Here is a 22,749-nt window from a genome sequence, read left to right as displayed (position 1 = left end):
GATGTTCTCCTGTACGGTGTAAAATGTGCAAGATACACACAGACCTGGGACACATACATTCACTGTGTACTGCTGTATGGTGGCAGGTGTACAAGATACACATAAACCTCCACACATACATTGACGATGTTCTCCTGTACGGTGTAAAATGTGCAAGATACACACAGACCTGGGACACATACATTCACTGTGTACAGCTGTATGGTGGCAGGTGTACAAGATACACATAAACCTCCACACATACATTGACGATGTTCTCCTGTACGGTGTAAATGTGCAAGATACACACAGACCTGGGACACATACATTCACTGTGTACTGCTGTATGGTGGCAGGTGTACAAGATACACATAAACCTCCACACATACATTGACGATGTTCTCCTGTACGGTGTAAAATGTGCAAGATACACACAGACCTGGGACACATACATTCACCGTGTGCTGCTGTATGGTGGCAGGTGTACAAGATACACATAAACCTCCACACATACATTGACGATGTTCTCCTGTACGTGTAAAATGTGCAAGATACACACAGACCTGGGACACATACATTCACTGTGTACTGCTGTATGGTGGCAGGTGTACAAGATACACATAAACCTCCACACATACATTGACGATGTTCTCCTGTACGGTGTAAAATGTGCAAGATACACACAGACCTGGGACACATACATTCACAGTGTACTGCTGTATGGTGGCAGGTGTACAAGATACACATAAACCTCCACACATACATTGACGATGTTCTCCTGTACGTGTAAAATGTGCAAGATACACACAGACCTGGGACACATACATTCACTGTGTACTGCTGTATGGTGGCAGGTGTACAAGATACACATAAACCTCCACACATACATTGACGATGTTCTCCTGTACGGTGTAAAAATGTGCAAGATACACACAGACCTGGGACACATACATTCACAGTGTTCTGCTGTATGGTGGCAGGTGTACAAGATACACATAAACCTCCACACATACATTGACGATGTTCTCCTGTACGGTGTAAAATGTGCAAGATACACACAGACCTGGGACACACACATTCACCGTGTGCTGCTGTATGGTGGCAGGTGTACAAGATACACATAAACCTCCACACATACATGACGATGTTCTCCTGTACGGTGTAAAATGTGCTAGATACACACAGACCTGGGACACATACATTCACTGTGTACTGCTGTATGGTGGCAGGTGTACAAGATACACATAAACCTCCACACATACATTGACGATGTTCTCCTGTACGGTGTAAAATGTGCAAGATACACACAGAACCTGGGACACATACATTCACCGTGTGCTGCTGTATGGTGGCAGGTGTACAAGATACACATAAACCTCCACACATACATTGACGATGTTCTCCTGTACGGTGTAAAATGTGCAAGATACACACAGACCTGGGACACATACATTCACTGTGTACTGCTGTATGGTGGCAGGTGTACAAGATACACATAAACCTCCACACATACATTGACAATGTTCTCCTGTACGGTGTAAAATGTGCAAGATACACACAGACTTGGGACACATACATTCACTGTGTACTGCTGCATGGTGGCAGGTGTACAAGATACACATAAACCTCCACACATACATTGACGATGTTCTCCTGTACGGTGTAAAATGTGCAAGATACACACAGACCTGGGACACATACATTCACTGTGTACTGCTGTATGGTGGCAGGTGTACAAGATACACATAAACCTCCACACATACATTGACGATGTTCTCCTGTACGGTGTAAAATGTGCAAGATACACACAGACCTGGGACACATACATTCACTGTGTACTGCTGTATGGTGGCAGGGGTACAAGATACACATAAACCTCCACACATACATTGACGATGTTCTCCTGTACGGTGTAAAATGTGCAAGATACACACAGACCTGGGACACATACATTCACTGTGTACTGCTGTATGGTGGCAGGTGTACAAGATACACATAAACCTCCACACATACATTGACGATGTTCTCCTGTACGGTGTAAAATGTGCAAGATACACACAGACCTGGGACACATACATTCACTGTGTACTGCTGTATGGTGGCAGGTGTACAAGGTACACATAAACCTCCACACATACATTGACGTTGTTCTCCTGTACGGTGTAAAATGTGCAAGATACACACAGGTCTGGGACACATACATTCACTGTGTACTGCTGCATGGTGGCAGGTGTACAAGGTACACATAAACCTCCACACATACACTGACGATGTTCTCCTGTACGGTGTAAAATGTGCAAGATACACACAGACCTGGGACACATACACTCACTGTGTACTGCTGTATGGTGGCAGGTGTACAAGATACACATAAACCTCCACACATACATTGACAATGTTCTCCTGTACGGTGTAAAATGTGCAAGATACACACAGACTTGGGACACATACATTCACTGTGTACTGCTGCATGGTGACATGTGTACAAGATACACATAAACCTCCACACATACATTGACGATGTTCTCCTGTACGGTGTAAAATGTGCAAGATACACACAGACCTGGGACACATACATTCACTGTGTACTGCTGCAGTGTGGCAGGTGTACAAGATACACATAAACCTCCACACATACATTGACGATGTTCTCCTGTACGGTGTAAAATGTGCAAGATACACACAGACCTGGGACACATACATTCACTGTGTACTGCTGCATGGTGGCATGTGTACAAGATACACATAAACCTCCACACATACATTGACGATGTTCTCCTGTACGGTGTAAAATGTGCAAGATACACACAGACCTGGGACACATACACTCACTGTGTACTGCTGCATGGTGGCAGGTGTACAAGATACACATAAACCTCCACACATACATTGACAATGTTCTCCTGTACGGTGTAAAATGTGCAAGATACACACAGACCTGCGACACATACATTCACTGTGTACTGCTGCATGGTGGCATGTGTACAAGATACACATAAACCTCCACACATACATTGACGATGTTCTCCTGTACGGTGTAAAATGTGCAAGATACACACAGACCTGGGACACATACATTCACTGTGTACTGCTGCAGTGTGGCAGGTGTACAAGATACACATAAACCTCCACACATACATTGACGATGTTCTCCTGTACGGTGTAAAATGTGCAAGATACACACAGACCTGGGACACATACATTCACTGTGTACTGCTGTATGGTGGCAGGTGCACAAGATACACATAAACCTCCACACATACATTGACGATGTTCTCCTGTACGGTGTAAAATGTGCAAGATACACACAGACCTGGGACACATACATTCACTGTGTACTGCTGTATGGTGGCAGGTGTACAAGATACACATAAACCTCCACACATACATTGGCAATGTTCTCCTGTACGGTGTAAAATGTGCAAGATACACACAGACTTGGGACACATACATTCACTGTGTACTGCTGCATGGTGGCATGTGTACAAGATACACATAAACCTCCACACATACATTGACGATGTTCTCCTGTACGGTGTAAAATGTGCAAGATACACACAGACCTGGGACACATACATTCACTGTGTACTGCTGTATGGTGGCAGGTGTACAAGATACACATAAACCTCCACACATACATTGACGATGTTCTCCTGTACGGTGTAAAATGTGCAAGATACACACAGACCTGGGACACATACATTCACTGTGTACTGCTGTATGGTGGCAGGTGTACAAGATACACATAAACCTCCACACATACATTGACGATGTTCTCCTGTACGGTGTAAAATGTGCAAGATACACACAGACCTGGGACACATACATTCACTGTGTACTGCTGTATGGTGGCAGGTGTACAAGATACACATAAACCTCCACACATATATTGACGATGTTCTCCTGTACGGTGTAAAATGTGCAAGATACACACAGACCTGGGACACATACATTCACCGTGTGCTGCTGTATGGTGGCAGGTGTACAAGATACACATAAACCTCCACACATACATTGACGATGTTCTCCTGTACGGTGTAAAATGTGCAAGATACACACAGACCTGGGACACATACATTCACTGTGTACTGCTGTATGGTGGCAGGTGTACAAGATACACATAAACCTCCACACATACATTGACGATGTTCTCCTGTACGGTGTAAAATGTGCAAGATACACACAGACCTGGGACACATACATTCACTGTGTACTGCTGTATGGTGGCAGGTGTACAAGATACACATAAACCTCCACACATACATTGACGATGTTCTCCTGTACGGTGTAAAATGTGCAAGATACACACAGACCTGGGACACATACATTCACTGTGTACTGCTGCATGGTGGCAGGTGTACACGGTACACATAAACCTCCACACATACATTGACGATGTTCTCCTGTACGGTGTAAAATGTGCAAGATACACACAGACCTGGGACACATACATTCACTGTGTACTGCTGCATGGTGGCAGGTGTACAAGATACACATAAACCTCCACACATACATTGACGATGTTCTCCTGTACGGTGTAAAATGTGCAAGATACACACAGACTTGGGACACATACATTCACTGTGTACTGCTGTATGGTGGCAGGTGTACAAGATACACATAAACCTCCACACATACATTGACGATGTTCTCCTGTACGGTGTAAAATGTGCAAGATACACACAGACCTGGGACACATACATTCACTGTGTACTGCTGTATGGTGGCAGGTGTACAAGATACACATAAACCTCCACACATACATTGACGATGTTCTCCTGTACGGTGTAAAATGTGCAAGATACACACAGACCTGGGACACATACATTCACTGTGTACTGCTGTATGGTGGCAGGTGTACAAGATACACATAAACCTCCACACATATATTGACGATGTTCTCCTTTGCGGTGTAAAATGTGCAAGATACACACAGACCTGGGACACATACATTCACTGTGTACTGCTGTATGGTGGCAGGTGTACAAGATACACATAAACCTCCACACATACATTGACGATGTTTTCCTGTACGGTGTAAAATGTGCAAGATACACACAGACCTGGGACACATACATTCACTGTGTACTGCTGTATGGTGGCAGGTGTACAAGATACACATAAACCTCCACACATACATTGACGATGTTCTCCTGTACGGTGTAAAATGTGCAAGATACACACAGACCTGGGACACATACATTCACTGTGTACTGCTGTATGGTGGCAGGTGTACAAGATACACATAAACCTCCACACATACATTGACGATGTTCTCCTGTACGGTGTAAAATGTGCAAGATACACACAGACCTGGGACACACACATTCACTGTGTACTGCTGTATGGTGGCAAGTGTACAAGATACACATAAACCTCCACACATACATTGACGATGTTCTCCTGTACTCTGTAAAATGTGCAAGATACACACAGACCTGGGACACATACATTCACTGTGTACTGCTGCATGGTGGGAGGTGTACAAGATACATACACATAAACCTCCACACATACATTGACGATGTTCTCCTGTACGGTGTAAAATGTGCAAGATACACACAGACCTGGGACACATACATTCACTGTGTACTGCTGTATGGTGGCAGGTGTACAAGATACACATAAACCTCCACACATACATTGACGATGTTCTCCTGTACGGTGTAAAATGTGCAAGATACACACAGACCTGGGACACATACATTCACTGTGTACTGCTGTATGGTGGCAGGTGTACAAGATACACATAAACCTCCACACATACATTGACGATGTTCTCCTTTGCGGTGTAAAATGTGCAAGATACACACAGACCTGGGACACATACATTCACTGTGTACTGCTGTATGGTGGCAGGTGTACAAGATACACATAAACCTCCACACATACATTGACGATGTTCTCCTGTACGGTGTAAAATGTGCAAGATACACACAGACCTGCGACACATACATTCACTGTGTACTGCTGTATGGTGGCAGGTGTACAAGATACACATAAACCTCCACACATACATTGACGATGTTCTCCTGTACGGTGTAAAATGTGCAAGATACACACAGACCTGGGACACATACATTCACTGTGTACTGCTGTATGGTGGCAGGTGTACAAGATACACATAAACCTCCACACATACATTGACGATGTTCTCCTGTACGGTGTAAAATGTGCAAGATACACACAGGCTTGGTACATTAACATTGAGTATCTACTTCTGTATTTGGTAAGATGTACAAGATACACACACACTTTGATATATACATTAACTGTTTACTCCTACAAGGTGTGAGAATGTACAGGACTCACAGACTTTCACGAGTACATTGACTATGTACTCCTGTAAGGTGTGAAATGTACAAGATACACAGAGACCTGGGACACCTACACTGACTGTCTACTTCTGCAAGATGTGAAATATACAAGACACACACAGACTAAAGTCGTTTTCATTGACTGTGTACTGCTGTAAGGTGTGAGATGTGAAAACATATACAGTCTTGAGTCCCATACATTGAATGTGTACTTCTGTCAAATGTACAAGATCTACACAGATTTGGGACACACATTGACTGTGTCCTTCTCCAAGGTGTCAGATTGCAAGATACACGCTGATTTTGTCATAAACATAGACTATGTACTTCTGTAAGTTGTCTGACATACAAGTCACATAAAAAGTTTGCAACATGCATTCACTATGCACTTCTGTTCTGTGGAAGATGAAAAAGATACACACAGTACTTCTGTAAGGTGTGAGATACACAAGATCATCTCAGACCTGGGGCAATCCCACAAGCTTTCCTTGTACGTTTGGTAGGCTTTATGCGGCTGTTCTCAATGCCTATGGTCAACGCACCCGTTATTGAGCTTGTGACATAGTCGTTTGACCCCTGTCCCGCTTGTGGACTCGTGACGTCATTGTGATTGACTTTTCAGCTGACTTTGATTCATTGGGAAAAAAGGTTACATGGGTGGGTAGATATTGCTTCCTCAAAGTATCTAATGCTTTACAGTGAAAGATTTAATGATACTCGTCTGCGATACCTTTATAAGTGTGTTGTTGACACGTTATGTCGTCCCTTGGAATATTATACAATCGGCCCGTCTGAATAGGTAAACTATGTTTACATGTTCTAAATCTCAACAATGGTAATGAAATAGGTTTTGGAAAGAGGAGATATGCATCAAGATTAGGAAATAGCTTTTGATGTTGATAGTAAATTCCCTTGGGACTAGAAATAATGCCATTGTGCCAGTTTGGGATAAACTGGTCTTTCTGAATGTGTTCAACTTTTGAGACCAGCCACTGATGGATTTTCAGAAACATACGAGAGAGCATTGTTGTTGAATATATTTTAACGTGCAAGAGCAAATCCTGGTTGCAAACCCTTTTACAAATATAAAACCGATTAAAACTGAAATCAAAGCTGTTGTTGCCTATAAACTTTTCAAGTTAATATTTTTTGTAAGAGAGGTCAGCACAACGATACTTCGTGCATTTAATGGCAATACGATACGTGATAACTACCTAATATCTTAAGTAAATAAGTAAATATGATCATTCCTTCAGATAAGAACAGGGAATGCTTACGGCTGAGGTCCGCATGGACCCCAAGTGTACTGTTTTACGTTGCCTAAATAAAGCAATAACCTTTAAAGTGTTCCTAAATGGATACGCAAACCATGCATCAGTTTTTTATTAAATATGTGTGTCATATATATCCATGTATGACATCTTTCAAAAAGGACTGCTTGTGTTTCTGAAACAAATTATTATTATCGTCTCGTGAATATTCAACCGTTTTTCAATAAATAGGAATTAACCATACATCAAATATATTAGGGGGAAGCATGGCCCATTTATCTGAACAAGAAACCTACGGTCGTGTGTTCGAATCCCGATGGGCCAGAAACGGTGCTTGCCGTTCTTTAAACGTCGCGTGGACGTTGAATATGCATAACCGAAAGAATAAATGATACAGCGCAGCCATCCATCCCTTCTCTGTTACAGGACGCAAAAGTATAGGTGGATCACATGTGTTAACATCAGCTCTCCCTTTTTTTAAAAGGCGATATGTCATATTTTTAACACACATCACATACACCCTAACAATTTTTTAAATCATAAAACTGTCACTATTACTTGCCAGTATTATCTGCTTGGATGTTCCTCCTTTACATCACCGATCTGATCACTCAACTCGACAAAATCAAACGGGGAGCGTTGACTGGACAACATCATGTACCCTCAGTGGTCTTAGCTGACGACACGACCCTGATCAGTACAACACATCATGGACTCCAGGCTTCACTGGACATTGTGCATGATTATTCTTGCCTGTGGAGGTTGTGCTACAACCCAGCTAAGAGTTGCGTTCTTGTGTTCAAGGGTGGTGAGAAGGATATCAGCGAACCTAACTTCAAACTGAATGACATTCACGTGCGTGTAAAATATAGTACAATCTACGCAGGATCACTAGTTCACACCGAAAAGCAGAGTGAGAGAACGAGTCGAGCGTGTTCTTCTGCTAGAAGGATAATAGCATCTCCCAAAGCTGTTGGTCTTCGGGTGGAAGAGTTGAACCTAGTTGTCTGTGCTAAAATCTGGCAGCGTATTATCTTAGCAAGTGCCCTTTATTCATGCGAACTGTGGGCTAACATGACAAGACAAGAAATAGAAGGATTAGAAAGATTGCAAAGATACTTTGCAAGTATAATTCAAGGATTCCATGTGGGATCTCCAACTGCTGCTACCACACAAACTCTCGGACTCTGCAGCATGGGAGCCGTTATTGACGAAAAGAAATTGAGTTACTTCGGCAGAATATGTCGCGCGAGCTCAACACAAATGATTTAGATACTGTTTTATTTCCGATGTGGACTGTTTTTAAGTGGTATATTCAATAAACACTCTGTTATTCATGACTTGATTACTGTATGTGCGAAGTATGAACTGAATCAATATCTGCTTCAGTACATTGATACAGGATTCTTTCCATCGAAATATGTGTGGAAAACTATATGTAATAAAGCAGAGTTTACCAGAGAGACATCAGTATGGAGACAGCAGTTATCCGTGCGGCCCGTCTTACAACGGTTTACAGCTGTACAGGAACCTCTCGTCCCACAGACTGTGGAACATGTGTTTACTGTCTGACCTGTACAGTAAGCCTGTGTACACCCTGGTGAAGTTGGGGATATTACCGGTCAGTGCTGGACTCTGCCTTATGTGTGACGAGGAGACAGATGACATTGTGCAGCACCAGTTGTTATACAGCAATAAACTGTTCAGGAACAGAAATAACGTATCTTGGTCGCTATCTTGCCACTAGAGACATACATCAATCTGGAGAACAGCACTGATGACATGTGAGTTATCACTTGGTGGCATCACCCCTATCGTAGAGAACATTGACATCCACATGTGGGCCCAATTCATCGACATTGTAGCCAGGAGCGTTAGCACATGGAACCTACTAAGCAGGATCTACCTATGACTCGTATTCCTTTCAGTCACGCCCCAGTATAATATACATGCCCTTGCTTAATTTTCTTTTCCACTGTTAAATGGTCTGTACATAATCACACATCTTTATATTCAAGTTATAATTCACTGTACTCTCCGACATTATTGGAGGAAATAAAGAAAATTCATTCACTCATTATGTCAAATTTATCACACACCTCAAATACACTCTAACCTTTTTTTAGATTATGAAACCATCACTATTACTTGCAAACACATTTCGCCTGATAGTATATACCCCTCATAAGAATAAAATGTGTATGTGTAAAACGTTTGTGAAACAATAACTAGAATCTCTCAAAACAACGCCGTATTTCAATATAACAGATCGGCGATATGTCACATGTTTCGCACACCTCAAACACACCCTATCAATGTTCTAAAGTCATAAACTAGCATGAGAATGAACTATAACATACTTGAAACTTTACAAATCTACTGTCCTAATAGTGACACTAATAACAAGTATTTGACTTTAACTGAAGTGACAAAATAGTTAGCTTTCTTCAACGTGTAGGTTTTCAGTTGTCACAACACTCAGCGAATTTAATCAGCTGTTGAAAATAATCAATCTTAAATGTTAAGCTGCCGCCATATTGGCTACACAGGTTACGTAACAACCCGCGACATACGTTCAGGGGCTTTTCGACGAGTTTCCTTTCCCTGAATACATAGTCTCTCTGGTAGAAGGCTCCTTAGACCTCATAAGAAGTGTAAAGCTCGTCATATATATTCAGTATAATCATGTTTAATCAGTATAATTCAACTGTTAGATGTGAAAAGCAGGCATTCGATTAGAAAGAAGTGGATAAATTATGCTTTCTAGCCTCAGAGAACAATCATCGTAAATTCTTGTCTTGTTTATAGCGTAGGCGCAGGAGAGTTGCTCCGGCACCGACTTCACAGGCAGACTAGGTTGCCCATTTGTGCTGGTAGTGGGTCAGCTGAAACTGACATCATAGTTGAAGAAAATCGTGGGCTTCGTTTGTATACAGATTCAGTCGATAATGATGAAATCGAGCGCTTTGATTGTCCTATTGTCAAGGACGAGGTCATCCTGATTATTTCAGGGAGACTATATACAGATTTTACATTGTAGTTTATGCCTGGTTCCTTCAACTTCTCAGCACAGACACCCGATTAGATAAAAAAAAAGCCATCCAAGGGAGGTAACAACTTCACCAAGACAAGTCTTGGATGCATCCTGTGTATAGTGGAAATTTATCGGTACGTGTACGTATACCCTGAAGATATCGAAGAAGATTCCAAGAGTAAAGGAATGTAAAGTTTCGGAGGATAACCTATACTAATGCTTAGTCTCTGGATATACATAGTTTGTAGCAGCCCTAAGGAGACCAAAGATCCTGTACCTGAAATCTTAGACTTGCTTCATTTATGGCCATAGCATCGAAGAAGATTCCAAGAGTTAAGGAATGTAAAGTTTCGGAGGATAACCTATACTAATGCTTAGTCTCTGGATATACATAGTTTGTAGCAGCCCTAAGGAGACCAAAGATCCTGTACCTGAAATCTTAGACTTGCTTCATTTATGGCCATAGCATTAAAGAGAGGGCATGGCTGTGGTGAAAATGTGGTTCAGGGGCGTAAAGCCCGTTCTTGTTCAGACATAACACTGCATTCTCAACGTAAAATGAAATCTTTATCAAGGGAAATAACTCAATTCATGTAATAACTCAGATTCACAGAGATTGCAAGCAAGCATGACAAAGCATCCATAGAAATTGGGTAGGTATCAAGTGACCAAATGATAACATTCTCCATTTGCCATGCCCTCCCCTCAGCTGACACATTATTGATCTTGGATTACATAGAGAAGTCTCCCCAGGTTTCATTCTCGAAGTTATCAATTGCAAAAACAATAACTCAAAATTTTGCTTCCATGAATTTATTTCCAGAGGAAATACACTTCAATGACTTGCTTAGACCTTCCTCTCCAACTCCTTCTTGAGTGGGCCCTGCAAGATAAAGTTCGTTGTTACTGACTTGACAACTCAAAACAACCAGGTTAATGACTTAGAACTGTTGCCTTTACTTTAAATGGGTACTGACCTACAGATCTGAGGAAATGCAACCAAAAGGTAACCCAAAACAGTCAACACATGCATCTTTACAAGCCTGTAGTTGGTACACAAAGCCACATTTTATCTACTTTTGTTCTCTGCTTCATGCAGTAACTCTTTCTCAAATGTGGATGACTGCACCAAACCTTTACAGCCTTATTTCATTCTTACCATGAAGTTCCTCCTCTCGTCCTGGGTCTGGAAACGTCCATGGCCCCACTTGCTGGCGGTGTCCACAAACTTCAGGGTAATCTTTTCCATGAAGCGTTTCTTGAATTGAGTGATCAGGGACTGAAACAGAACAATGTTTATACCTTTAATTCAAGCTTACAGTAGGTCTGACGACTGGGCTTTAAACATTCAAGCTGGTTAAGTTTTACTATACAATGCAGCATCAGAAGGAAGGCAACATGGTTAGTTCCACACAAAGTTCAGGTACCCCTGGCAGGGGGCACAGATTCCATGTATTCATCACATGCTGGGTTCTCACACCAAGCTTGGAGGAGGCAGTATCATGCAGCTAAAAGCTTTAGTCATAAATAGCAATTGGGAGCCGCAAAACTCAAAGGGGTGTTCAATACTCTTTACTAAGCAATAATCCAATTTAGGATTGAAGTTACCTCAAGCACTCTCAATAGCAAAAGATTCACACTTTTCAAGTTTTGTTGTGTCTTAAACTTTACCAAACATGCAGCAGTTACTTACTTTTCGCAGTGTGAGTGGCCTCTTCTTGGGTCCAACACAACAACCCTTGATCATCACAAAGTCATTCCTTACTTCACCATAGTGAGGGAAACCACCCATTGGAGTGATGGTCTTCTCAGTGGGGTCGAAGTCAGTAGCAGCATTATTCTTTATCACCTTGCCATCCTTGGTATGGATACCAGCACCCAGGCGGTAGATCTTCTTATTCCTCTCAGTACGGTGATGATAGCCCTTCTGACCAGCCCTGGCCACAGTGTACTGAACTCTGCTGGGATGCCAGGCTCCAATACAAGCCACCTTCCTCAGACCCTTGTGAGTCTTCCTAGGCAGTTTCTTACAATGCCAACGGGAAGTCACACCTATGAACAAATACATCATGATGAATAGGTATATGACAGGTAGTTCAGATTAACAGAATGAAATTAAACAAAATGTAATTAAGTAACAAAAACAAGAAGACGTCACCAATTTCAGTCTAAGTCACACTTGTGGCCATGGAAACGTGAAAACCATTTTATTAAGAATATCCAATCTACCAACATGCACTAATGCACCACCAGATCTATCTATGTGCTAAGTTCGGTTAAGTAATATGGAATGTTTTTTTTTTTAGTTCTGCTCCGGAAAAGGTACAGGTGCACTGAAGAACAGGGTGCATTCTAATGCCCCCAGCAAAACGCGTTGCGGGATTAAAAAAAAGGAACAAACACAGAACCAACCATCTTAAACCTACCTTTCACTCCTCTACCCTTGGTGACGCCGATCACATCAATGACCTCATCCTGTTCAAAAACAGAGCTGACAGGAACAGGCTTCTCAAGGTGTTCACGGGCCCAGTCAACCTTGTCGGCAATACTGCCTCCATTAAGCTGAATTTCCATTAAGTGTGCCTTCTTTTGGCGTTTTCGGAGCAGCTTAGTCTACAACAAAGAGACAGGATCCAATACAATAAACCTTACCTCACACTTCTTAAAACAGAAACATGCACAGGTCAGTTGTCAAACTGTACAAAATCAGCTGACATGTACAGTTACCTCTAAACAATGAAGTTCATTAACGCAGTACATTTTATGGTAACAAGACCCATGCAGTGTAGCTCTACAGAAACCCAAGTCTCAGAGTTATCACCATGCCTTATATACATGCATGTTCCACCTAACAGTAATGCAAAATGAATTGTCTATAGTGTAGAATATGCCAACTAAAGAAAATAATTAGGATCTAACCATGTTCACTACATGCTGAAACTCTTTACAAGGTTGAGCAGTTTTCAAGAAGCCATATACAAGGTTCTGGTAAATAAAATTCTATTTTAAAAGCAACTGCAATCCTGAGGGGACTAGTTAGCATGTTGGAAAGAACTTGTACCCTAAAACCATACAGTTAAACCTATGCAGAGATACTTCATGAGGTTAGAATTACATATCTTCAGAACAAGTATGTCCAAATGCAAAACCTGCGGCCCTCAAGCCCCTTGAATATTTTGAACTAGCAACAACGAAACTACAACAAAGCAAAAAAAGAATGATACAGATGATGACAATGAAGAGACCTGGTCATTGGATCCATTCTCGTCACCTGTCAGTTGAAACTTTTGTCACAAAATGAATGACATGCACAAGCTGTAACTGAAACTAATTCTCACCTGGGTGTGGGCAATGACACGGATGATGGTGCAGTACTTCTTCAGCTTGGCGAAGTCCCTGTCAATTTCCTTCATGCCAGCTTCATCCTGCCACTTCTTGTTGCTCTTGGTGAATGCCTTCTTCTTGGATCGAGACCTATTGAAATCATCCAGTTTATCTCATCATGAACTAAGTCCATGAGCGGAGATGGATAGTTAAATGCTCATCAGTTTTTAACCGAGAGGAGCAGACAGTTGTGGAAGGCCCTGGACCCTGTAAAAGTTCTCACCAAAAAAAACTGTTCTGCTTGGTAACATCAAAACATTTGAAAAACCACAAAGCTCAGAACTAGCTTATTACAGCTAATATTTACAATTAACAGATTGCTTACAAAACATTTAAGTGATGTGACTAAATGTTACTCAAGATCAGACATGGACAAACTTGCAAAATTTCACTATACCCATGCATCCTGTAAACCAGTCCCTCCTGGATTCCGCGGTTGCAGAAAAATTAGCCACTTTTCTGCCATGGAATTTGCTTATTTTAAAAACTGAGTGAAAACTGACCGACGAAACAAAAAGTTGAGCTAATGTCGGAAGTAGGATTGGTTACACATAAAATGAACCGACATATTTACTGTGACATTTTCAAAATAATTACGATTGAAGATATTTCATTAATAAAGAAAATTTTGGCATGTTTCTTTTAGATGAATTTGACACTGCAATTAGGTTCTCAAAGCAAACATTTTGAAAATAGAAATTTCAGATTTCGTATATTTATAAAATTATTTGCACGAAACCAAAAGTTCAATTCGCCATTCAGTTAATTTATGTGACCAAGGTATTTTGAGCCCTTTCTGACAGAAACACCAGGGCTAATCCTTCTTTCCGCTTCATTATTGAAATCTTTGCAAGATTAGTTACCAGTTCTTGTAGAAGCGACGTCTGCACTCCTCACTAAGATGTTCTGCCCAGATGGTCTTGAGTGTTCTCAGTCCATGGGGCGTTTCAATATATCCTGTAACACCAGCAATGACCATTGGTGGTGCCTCAAGGATGGTGACAGCTTCGACAACTTCCTTCTTGTTGGTTTCTGATGAGAAAAGAAACATGATCTATCACCGAGTAACTATGTTACCTCACATTTCTTGGTTTATAGCATAGGATATTTATATATAGTGCACATATCCATGCACTAGTACATGATCAAGGTGCTGACATTTTCCCCTCGATCACTGGATGTCGATCAACAGCACATCGCATCTCAATCTTAGCTCTCTGGGGAGCATACAACTCTTGCTGCCACTAGGCGCACCAAGTTCATTGTGTCTCTCTCATCCTAACGAGGTACCCAATTCACAGCTGGGTGGACTGGGACACGTAGTCACAGTACTTTGTCCAAGTTTACTGCACGTTGCTGTACCCGCAACTAGGTGTATGTTCAAGTGGCCACCATCTGGTCAAATACCTAAAGATTCGTGGGTTCTTTTAAGTGCACAGGGTTGTGTACTGTACACTAGGGGCTGTGACAACACTGAAAGAGTCTGCACACAAAGTTGACGCCAAGGTTTTTACCCACAGTCACAGGTGGGCTCTATCTCGAAACCTCAACCTTGCTGGATCACTAGCCTGGTGCCTTAGCCAGTTCGCCCACCATGCCCCCACAGTAGCACAATGTTCCACACATTCTCAGAGAAAGAGGGTGAAATAGTTTAGTTTTACGCCCCACTGAGCAATATTCCCGCTGTGTGGTGGCGGTCTGAACAACCGAGTCTGGACCAGACACTCCAGTGATCAACAATGTGAGTATCGATCTGCGCAACTGGGAACTGGTGGCATTGGTTAAGCAAGTCAAGCAGCCGCTTGTTAGACAAACAGTCACATTTTGAGTAAAGCAAGGGTTGCCTCAGACTTAGTTCTACCCCGTATCTGCACGGGTCTCGACACATCTTACTTTATACTCTGAAGTTAGTGTGTAACTGTTAGTAACTACCTGTACAGTGTTTCATTTAACATTCCATGGAGACATTTTCCTAGAAAAATTTTATTACAAAACCAGTCAATAAATAAATGTTATGTTGTACTGCATACCTTAAGTGGGTTCATCAGCTATAATTCAAAATAAACTTTGTACTGTAATTAAATTATATTTTCATGAATGCTTAGCTAAGTTCTGATTTCCTCAATTCCACACATTACATTTACTAGCCAGTTTAGATCAGTTTCAGGACAAGCACATCCCAAGGACTGCAACTCTCATTGCTGATGCCTAACCTTAAAGTTAAACAACTAGAGATATCAATAATACAATATCAATATTAGATCATGCCTATTTACGCAAGTGTCTATTCATATGTAACCTTATTTGGCATTAAGCCATAATGTAATAATTTAAACATCAACATGACGAATTTTTTTCTTTCAATAATTACTCGGTGGGTTATAGTGTAATTAGGGTGGTTAACGTAAAACAAATGCTTGCGTGAGCATGAAATTCCACGTACTGGAACCTGGTCTGTCGACCTCACGGACAATGTGGGTCATGCCAGCCTTGTACGTCAAAAACGTTGTCAGGTGAACTGGTTTGCTCTTGTCATCCTTAGGGAAGGACTTGACTTTGCCACGTTGTCTTCTACTTCTCTTCTTGGGCAAAAAGCCCTTTGAACCGTGACGTGGTGCCGAGAACTTACGATGCGACTGAAAAGTATATTTATCACGTTAGGATAGTAAATCGAATGAAAATATACACTTCGGGTGTGCTTTAAATGTTTACAATTCGTTCGCTTTCAACGTAAAGCAAATCTGCTCGATATATGTGCAAGATGGCATCGATGATAATCAGAGCCCTCTTCCTGCATCTTACCATGCTGGGAGGCACAGCGGAAAAGGACAGCTGCCTGCGAGGTCCTTCCGGTTTACGACAACTGTCGTTCTCGCCAAACCAATCTCAAATCAGAAATTAACATTAGTAACAGTACACAAAGTCATGATCACATTTCTATTAGCCCCAAATGTTAATGAAAACTTTAGAGATTTGATTCGATAAATTTCAGCTTACCGTAAACTACGAGGTTTGTCCTTAACCCTCAAAGTCAGCGAGATATATCTCGCATAGTACCTGATCTGTCGTTTCCAGAAGCGAAGAAAATGGCAGACGACAACGCGCCTCCCTTCGCAAAAGTTGCAATGGGTGTATTCAAGATTATTGATGCCCCTGTGACACTTTTCAGAGGTACTTTGTGGATGTTTTAGTGGCAGATCTAGCCGTGAAAATTCCGTAATAAAGACCTTCTGTTTTCGCACACACGCGTTTTTAAGCGATCTTTCGTTTGGTTTGAAGTCCCAGTATGTTGCCGTGGAAGCACATATTTATAAATGTCTCTGGGTGGCCCAAGGTACCAGTTAAGTGGATAAGAATTCCTCCCATCCCCCCAAGCGCTTCTTACACCGAAATTACAAACTGGCATGCATACATCACCCTGAATATACATTTAGTAAACTAGAACAAGTATGAAAACAATGAACCTAATTCAAGGTTGAAATATCACACTAGGGAAGAAGCAAAATTACTATGTGAAAGGAGCAAGGTATGGGTGGAACTCTTTCCGTCAGGTGTCTGATCCACCCAAAAAGGAAATGCCATGGGAGTACTTCATTTGTGCATTATAAATAGAGACCATTAACAGATGAAAGTGAACATGTATGCACAATGCCATATGATAATATATGATCTCTCAACATTATATTTGAGTAACATTTTACTGATATTTACCAGATGTGAATTCACTCACAGCTTGTTTATCAAGAAGCAATCTCCTGCTTTCACCCAGTGACAAAATGCTGAGAATCAAGCTACAAACACATATCAGAGTTTGAGAAATATATCTCCCTTTCAACTTCAAGCACCAAATTAATCAACAACATGTTAGTTTGGTTACATATCTTCTGTGTATATCCTTTTGTCATGGTATCCAGTTCAGCATTCTTCAAATCTGATTTTGCCAAACACAAGTCAAGATTGTACTATTTTATAATCCAAAATATGAACATTCTGATTTCTCAAAGAAAAAGCTGATCCACATTTCAGTACTTTCAAAGTAGGAGAGTGGTTTCCCTCTAATGCGATCCAGCTGCTCGATTTGACAAACTTGGAATTTTGTGTTTTTCTAAAGCTTTCTTCATTTCAGTTTGGAGTCCTGTACTTTGCAGTGACAGTGTTGTAGTTGATCAGTAACCAGCACTGAGCAATTTTCGAGCCACCTGACAGTAGCCTGTAGATATCTCAGTTTCACCAAGACAATCCAGTGACTGGGATACTATGTACGCAACTGGGATATGTTGATGTGGCAATCAAGTCAGTGAGTCTGACCATCCGATCCCGTTAATGGACTATTACGACCAGTTCTAACCCAGATCTTCTTGGGTATTTAGGATCAGGATCCATTTACCTAATATCTATGACTCAGTGTTGTGGCGCTGACAGTTTATTTGTCAGTATCTGTGTCAAGCAAGTCACCTCTTACCATCAACTTTTCTTTCAGAGAAGTTTGTGATTCCCAACCAAGAGAAGAGCACACACAAGTGGTACCACAGACGATTCCGCCGTGTGCCCTCATTTGATGAGTGTGATGTTGATGATCCTATCTGCATGTATGAAGCTGAGGAACAGTATCGTCGAGACAAGTAATTGACCCCTTCATCAATATCAAGTACACTTTTAACATCCAGTTACAGTCAGGTTAAGTCAGAAAGCAACTTTTTTGGTGTAGTCCAGAAAATGTTCAAATATCAGCTATTAGGTATTGGTAAATGATAAGCATGTGTACTTTATATATTTATGTGGCAATTTTGTAAAATAATAAAATTTGCATTTCATTTATCTGTTGCTGACTCAAAAGGACTGTGCATTCAGTGAATGTTGCATGATATCTTGAGCCTCACCGAGATAACAATCATACAAAACTGGTTGAATTGCTTGCTGTTTTTTTGCCATAGGATAGTGGAAATTGAAATGATGGGATCCTATCAAGTATTTAAGATGCACAGCACAGGTACTATATATTGTCCCACTTAAACTGAAGAAATGAAAGGAGTCTCACAGCTTATGTTTACTGTCAGTGTTTACTTCACAGCCATTGTTTTCTTTACATTTTTTAAGATTTGGACCTGTGGAGGTCCTGGGTTAGAATAGGCCTTCAGCAACCCTTGCTTACCATAAAAGGTGACTATGCTTTTCGTAAAAGGCGACTAACGGGATCGGGTAGTCAGGCTTGCTGACTTGGTTGACACATGTCATCGGTTCCCAATTGCGCAGATCGATGCTCATGTTGTTGATCAATGGATTGTCTGGTCCAGACTCGATTATTTACAGACCGCCGCCAGTTTAACACTAAACTCTCTCTCACTCACTCACTCACTCACTCACTCACTCACTCACTCACTCACTCACTCACTCACCCACTCACTCACTCAAGAATTTGGCTCTTATGCTCATGTTCTGTTTCTGTTTTCAAGTTCTACACTGATCAAGTTGATCACCTTCCGACACAATAAACATAATCATAAACCACCACACTGAAGCTCAAATTTGATGAGTTGGTTCCCCCAGTGACTTGAGTTTGGTCACCATGAGCAAGTGATTTGATTTCAAATGTCCATATAATTGCAACAGCAAATAGCATTCATATTTAGGCATTTTTTTAACAGATGTGTTTTTGATTGGTTAATTAAGGAATTTAATAAATATGTAATTTCTCCTTGTCTACAGGTCGTCTGTGCTGCATGTGTGTATCAGTGTCATTTTGTCTTTGGCCCTGTCTGGTCATAACGAATAAATGTTTTTTGTGCCGGCTGGCACCACGATTGTTATCCCTTACAGCTGACAATGTACACTTTCCCTACCTCACTTTGTCAGTGACACTGTCAGGTTAATGGTGAATTGTTTGCAGACTTGTTGACAACCAGATACTGAAGATCCTGAGACAGCGGAAGATAGAGTGTTTGGCTTGGGAGGGCCCTGATGCTTCGAGGAAGTGCAAGAAGGTGTCTGAGGACTATGAAACTTCAGCCACCAACTGGTTCATCAAATGTAAGTACACAACATATACAGTTGTAACATCTTAACTCTGAATAGTATCCAAACCAAATTTGCAAATTCTTTCAAACAACTTCACTTACTCACAGGTGGCAAATTATTATCCTATATGCATACAATATGAAAATGGACAAAGTTGACTGATTAATGTTGCTGGTCTTTTGGGACACTCATGAAGTACAGCTGTTTGAATCAATGGCATTTTCACGGTTATGAAAAGTGTTGATTGTATCTCTGTTAGAAGGTCATCATTCAGTGTTCTTCAGGTACAAACATCCAAAAGTAATTTGAGGTGAAGGTTCCTCGGCTGAAAGAGCAAAATCTCCCATAAAATGTCTGCCAGGTACTTTTTAGGCATGTCGTGTAAGATTCATCATCAGGATGTCAGTCAGCCTGTTTATCACCAGTGTATGCATTTCGATAAATCTCTACTTTACCTCATTGTGATATTGCTGGAATATTGCTAAGAGCGGCGTAAAACTAAACCCACCCACCCACTCTACTTTACCTTGGATGTATCTACAGCTCAGCCTGGTAAATTTTATACCTCCCTTGGCTGGCTTTTTATCCAATCAGGTGTCTTGGAAGTTGAGTTTACCAATCACAACTTGCTTTCGCTTTTTAAATTATCTAACCTGTGAAACATGGCAACACAAATCTTGTCGGGGAACGCTTGAAATGGGAAGAAGGACGTCTTGCATATATTGTTTTAAAAATTTTGAGCGTGACAATTTGTCTGTATGATTTCCCCCAAATCTACCCGTGAAGGTCCCGGGGTAGAATAGGCCTTCAGCTACCCATGCTTGCCATAAAAGGCGACTATGCTTGTCATAAGAGGCAACTAACGGGATCGGTTGGTCAAGCTTGCTGACTTGGTTGGCATATGTCATCGGTGCCCAATTGCTCAGATCGATGCTCATGTTGTAGATCACTGGATTGTCTGGTCCAGACTCGATTATTTACAGACTGCCGCCATGTAGCTGGAATATTACTGTGTGCGGCGTAAATCTAAAGTCACTGATGGTTGACATATTGTGTCAGTGTTAGTCAGCATCATCAGGATGTATTCAATGATACAAACATTTCTTTCCATGAATACATGACTTTTTATTGTATGGCTAGATTTCACAAATTGCTGACGGCTGAGGGAATGATGTAAATCCAGCTAGGGTCTATGCAGGTAGCAAAAGTACTGTAAGTCCCCATGGTCCCTAGTATGGTGATCTACCTTCAGTTGTTAGCAATCTATAGCCCAATTTTACATTGTATTGTCCTGTATACATAAATTGTTTTAGGTATAGTTACTAGTTTTACATTCTACTCTGTGATATCCTAGTTGTTTTACTGTCCTTCGCTGACAGGTTTTATAATAGACATATATTTCATTTTAGTATTAAATGTTCTCGTCACGATATGGCTGAGATATTGCCGATGTGACGTTAAATATTAACTCACTCACTCACTCACTCCATGAATACATGACGCATATATATAAATAATAACTACTTTTTATTTATTGTAAAATGTTTTGGAGCTAAATCTTGCTCCTTCATCAGGATGAATGCTGAATCGGTGCACAGAGTGAATACATCTAGATAAAATATATTTACACAACACAAGGAATGAGAATGTGCAAATACAAAGATTCTGAAAGGATAAAGCCGATGAGATAAACTGTATTACAATGTTATTCGAAAAAACGTATCATGTATTCATGTTCGTGCAACTTGTAAAAATCCTTTCGAGTACTTTCTTTGTTTCCAGATGGGGATATTGGTGCCAGCGCGACAGGAATTGATGCCTACATGAAACAGAAACATCGACTCATCTGGGAAAGACGGAAGGCAGCGAGAGAAGAAGCATAAAGAAGTGACTAGGATTTAGACAATATGATAATTGTATTTCTAGATGCTGATCACTGTCAGCAGTACTCCATCCTCTCTGTCATCTGCAATCATGCAGTATACCCCAGAATATGAACATGTTTGGGAGATGAATGGTGTTAGTTGTTTTTCGTATGTACAGATGAAATTTCCTTGAAATTAAACGTTTGAAATGAAAGGAAATATATTCTGTTTTATGTCCTGTGTTATGATTTTAAGAGATAGGTCACCAAGCACCCCAAATTGTCCAAACTGGTTCATCTCAGCTTAGCTGCTATTTGCCAACAAAACCTTATCCAAGGAGTAAAATTAGCTATTAGCTCCATAGGAACGCCCTCTATGGTGTAGTGGATAGAGTGTCTTGAAGGTGGGAGGTTGCGGGTTCGGTTCCTGGCTGCTCATACCAAAAGTCGTTAAAATATTGTTCTTGTTGGCCCCTGCCTAGCACTCAGAATTATGTGTATATTAAGGACTGGTCAGCTTGGAGTCAGTATATGTCTGAGTTGGGTATTCATGCTAAATTGTTGTGTGGTATCTCAGGGAGCTGGCACTATGAAGCCTGCGTAAGTCTGGGCAAGCACAAGCATCTGTATATACACACACATGCACCTAGTTAAATGAGCGAAATATTCTTACTGGCAAACAAGGATAACATGAGCACTGACGTGACTATTGACCCATATGAGTGTCTCCCATTGGCGCTGCCATTATGAGCGAAGGGGCCCGAGGCTGTCTGAGATCAAGAGTAGTGTGAAATGCTCGCCTGTCTCAGCAAATCCTGTGGAATCAATTTCATCATCATGCATGGCACATGCACTAGCCTACGTTTGCTCTGCCTTTACATACCA

At 41.2% G+C, this 22,749-nt stretch overlaps 2 protein-coding genes across 2 annotated transcripts; one reads left to right on the top strand and one right to left on the bottom strand.

The window, feature by feature from the left end:
• Positions 1-11,398: 11,398 nt before the first annotated feature.
• LOC137283334 (large ribosomal subunit protein uL3-like) lies at positions 11,399-16,885 on the bottom strand. Its single transcript, XM_067814787.1, has 8 exons — positions 16,788-16,885; positions 16,429-16,621; positions 14,849-15,017; positions 13,940-14,075; positions 13,028-13,214; positions 12,295-12,653; positions 11,761-11,880; positions 11,399-11,484 (listed from the first exon to the last, which is right to left on the bottom strand). Exons 1-8 carry the CDS (start codon positions 16,788-16,790, stop codon positions 11,449-11,451), a joined length of 1,203 nt encoding a protein of 400 aa, XP_067670888.1. The 5' UTR covers positions 16,791-16,885; the 3' UTR covers positions 11,399-11,448.
• Positions 16,886-16,990: 105 nt separating this feature from the next.
• Positions 16,991-22,079, top strand: LOC137283335 (NADH dehydrogenase [ubiquinone] 1 beta subcomplex subunit 10-like). Its single transcript, XM_067814789.1, has 4 exons — positions 16,991-17,156; positions 18,466-18,607; positions 19,873-20,012; positions 21,783-22,079. The coding sequence occupies exons 1-4, from the start codon at positions 17,072-17,074 to the stop codon at positions 21,881-21,883; spliced, it is 468 nt and encodes a 155-aa protein (XP_067670890.1). The 5' UTR covers positions 16,991-17,071; the 3' UTR covers positions 21,884-22,079.
• Positions 22,080-22,749: the final 670 nt, after the last annotated feature.

The sequence above is a fragment of the Haliotis asinina genome, chromosome 5 (genome assembly GCF_037392515.1).
Source record: "Haliotis asinina isolate JCU_RB_2024 chromosome 5, JCU_Hal_asi_v2, whole genome shotgun sequence".
Classification (NCBI taxonomy): Eukaryota; Metazoa; Mollusca; class Gastropoda; order Lepetellida; family Haliotidae; genus Haliotis; species Haliotis asinina.
The sequence above is the reverse complement of the archived record's forward strand: the minus strand, read 5'-3'. Positions and strand labels throughout refer to the sequence as shown.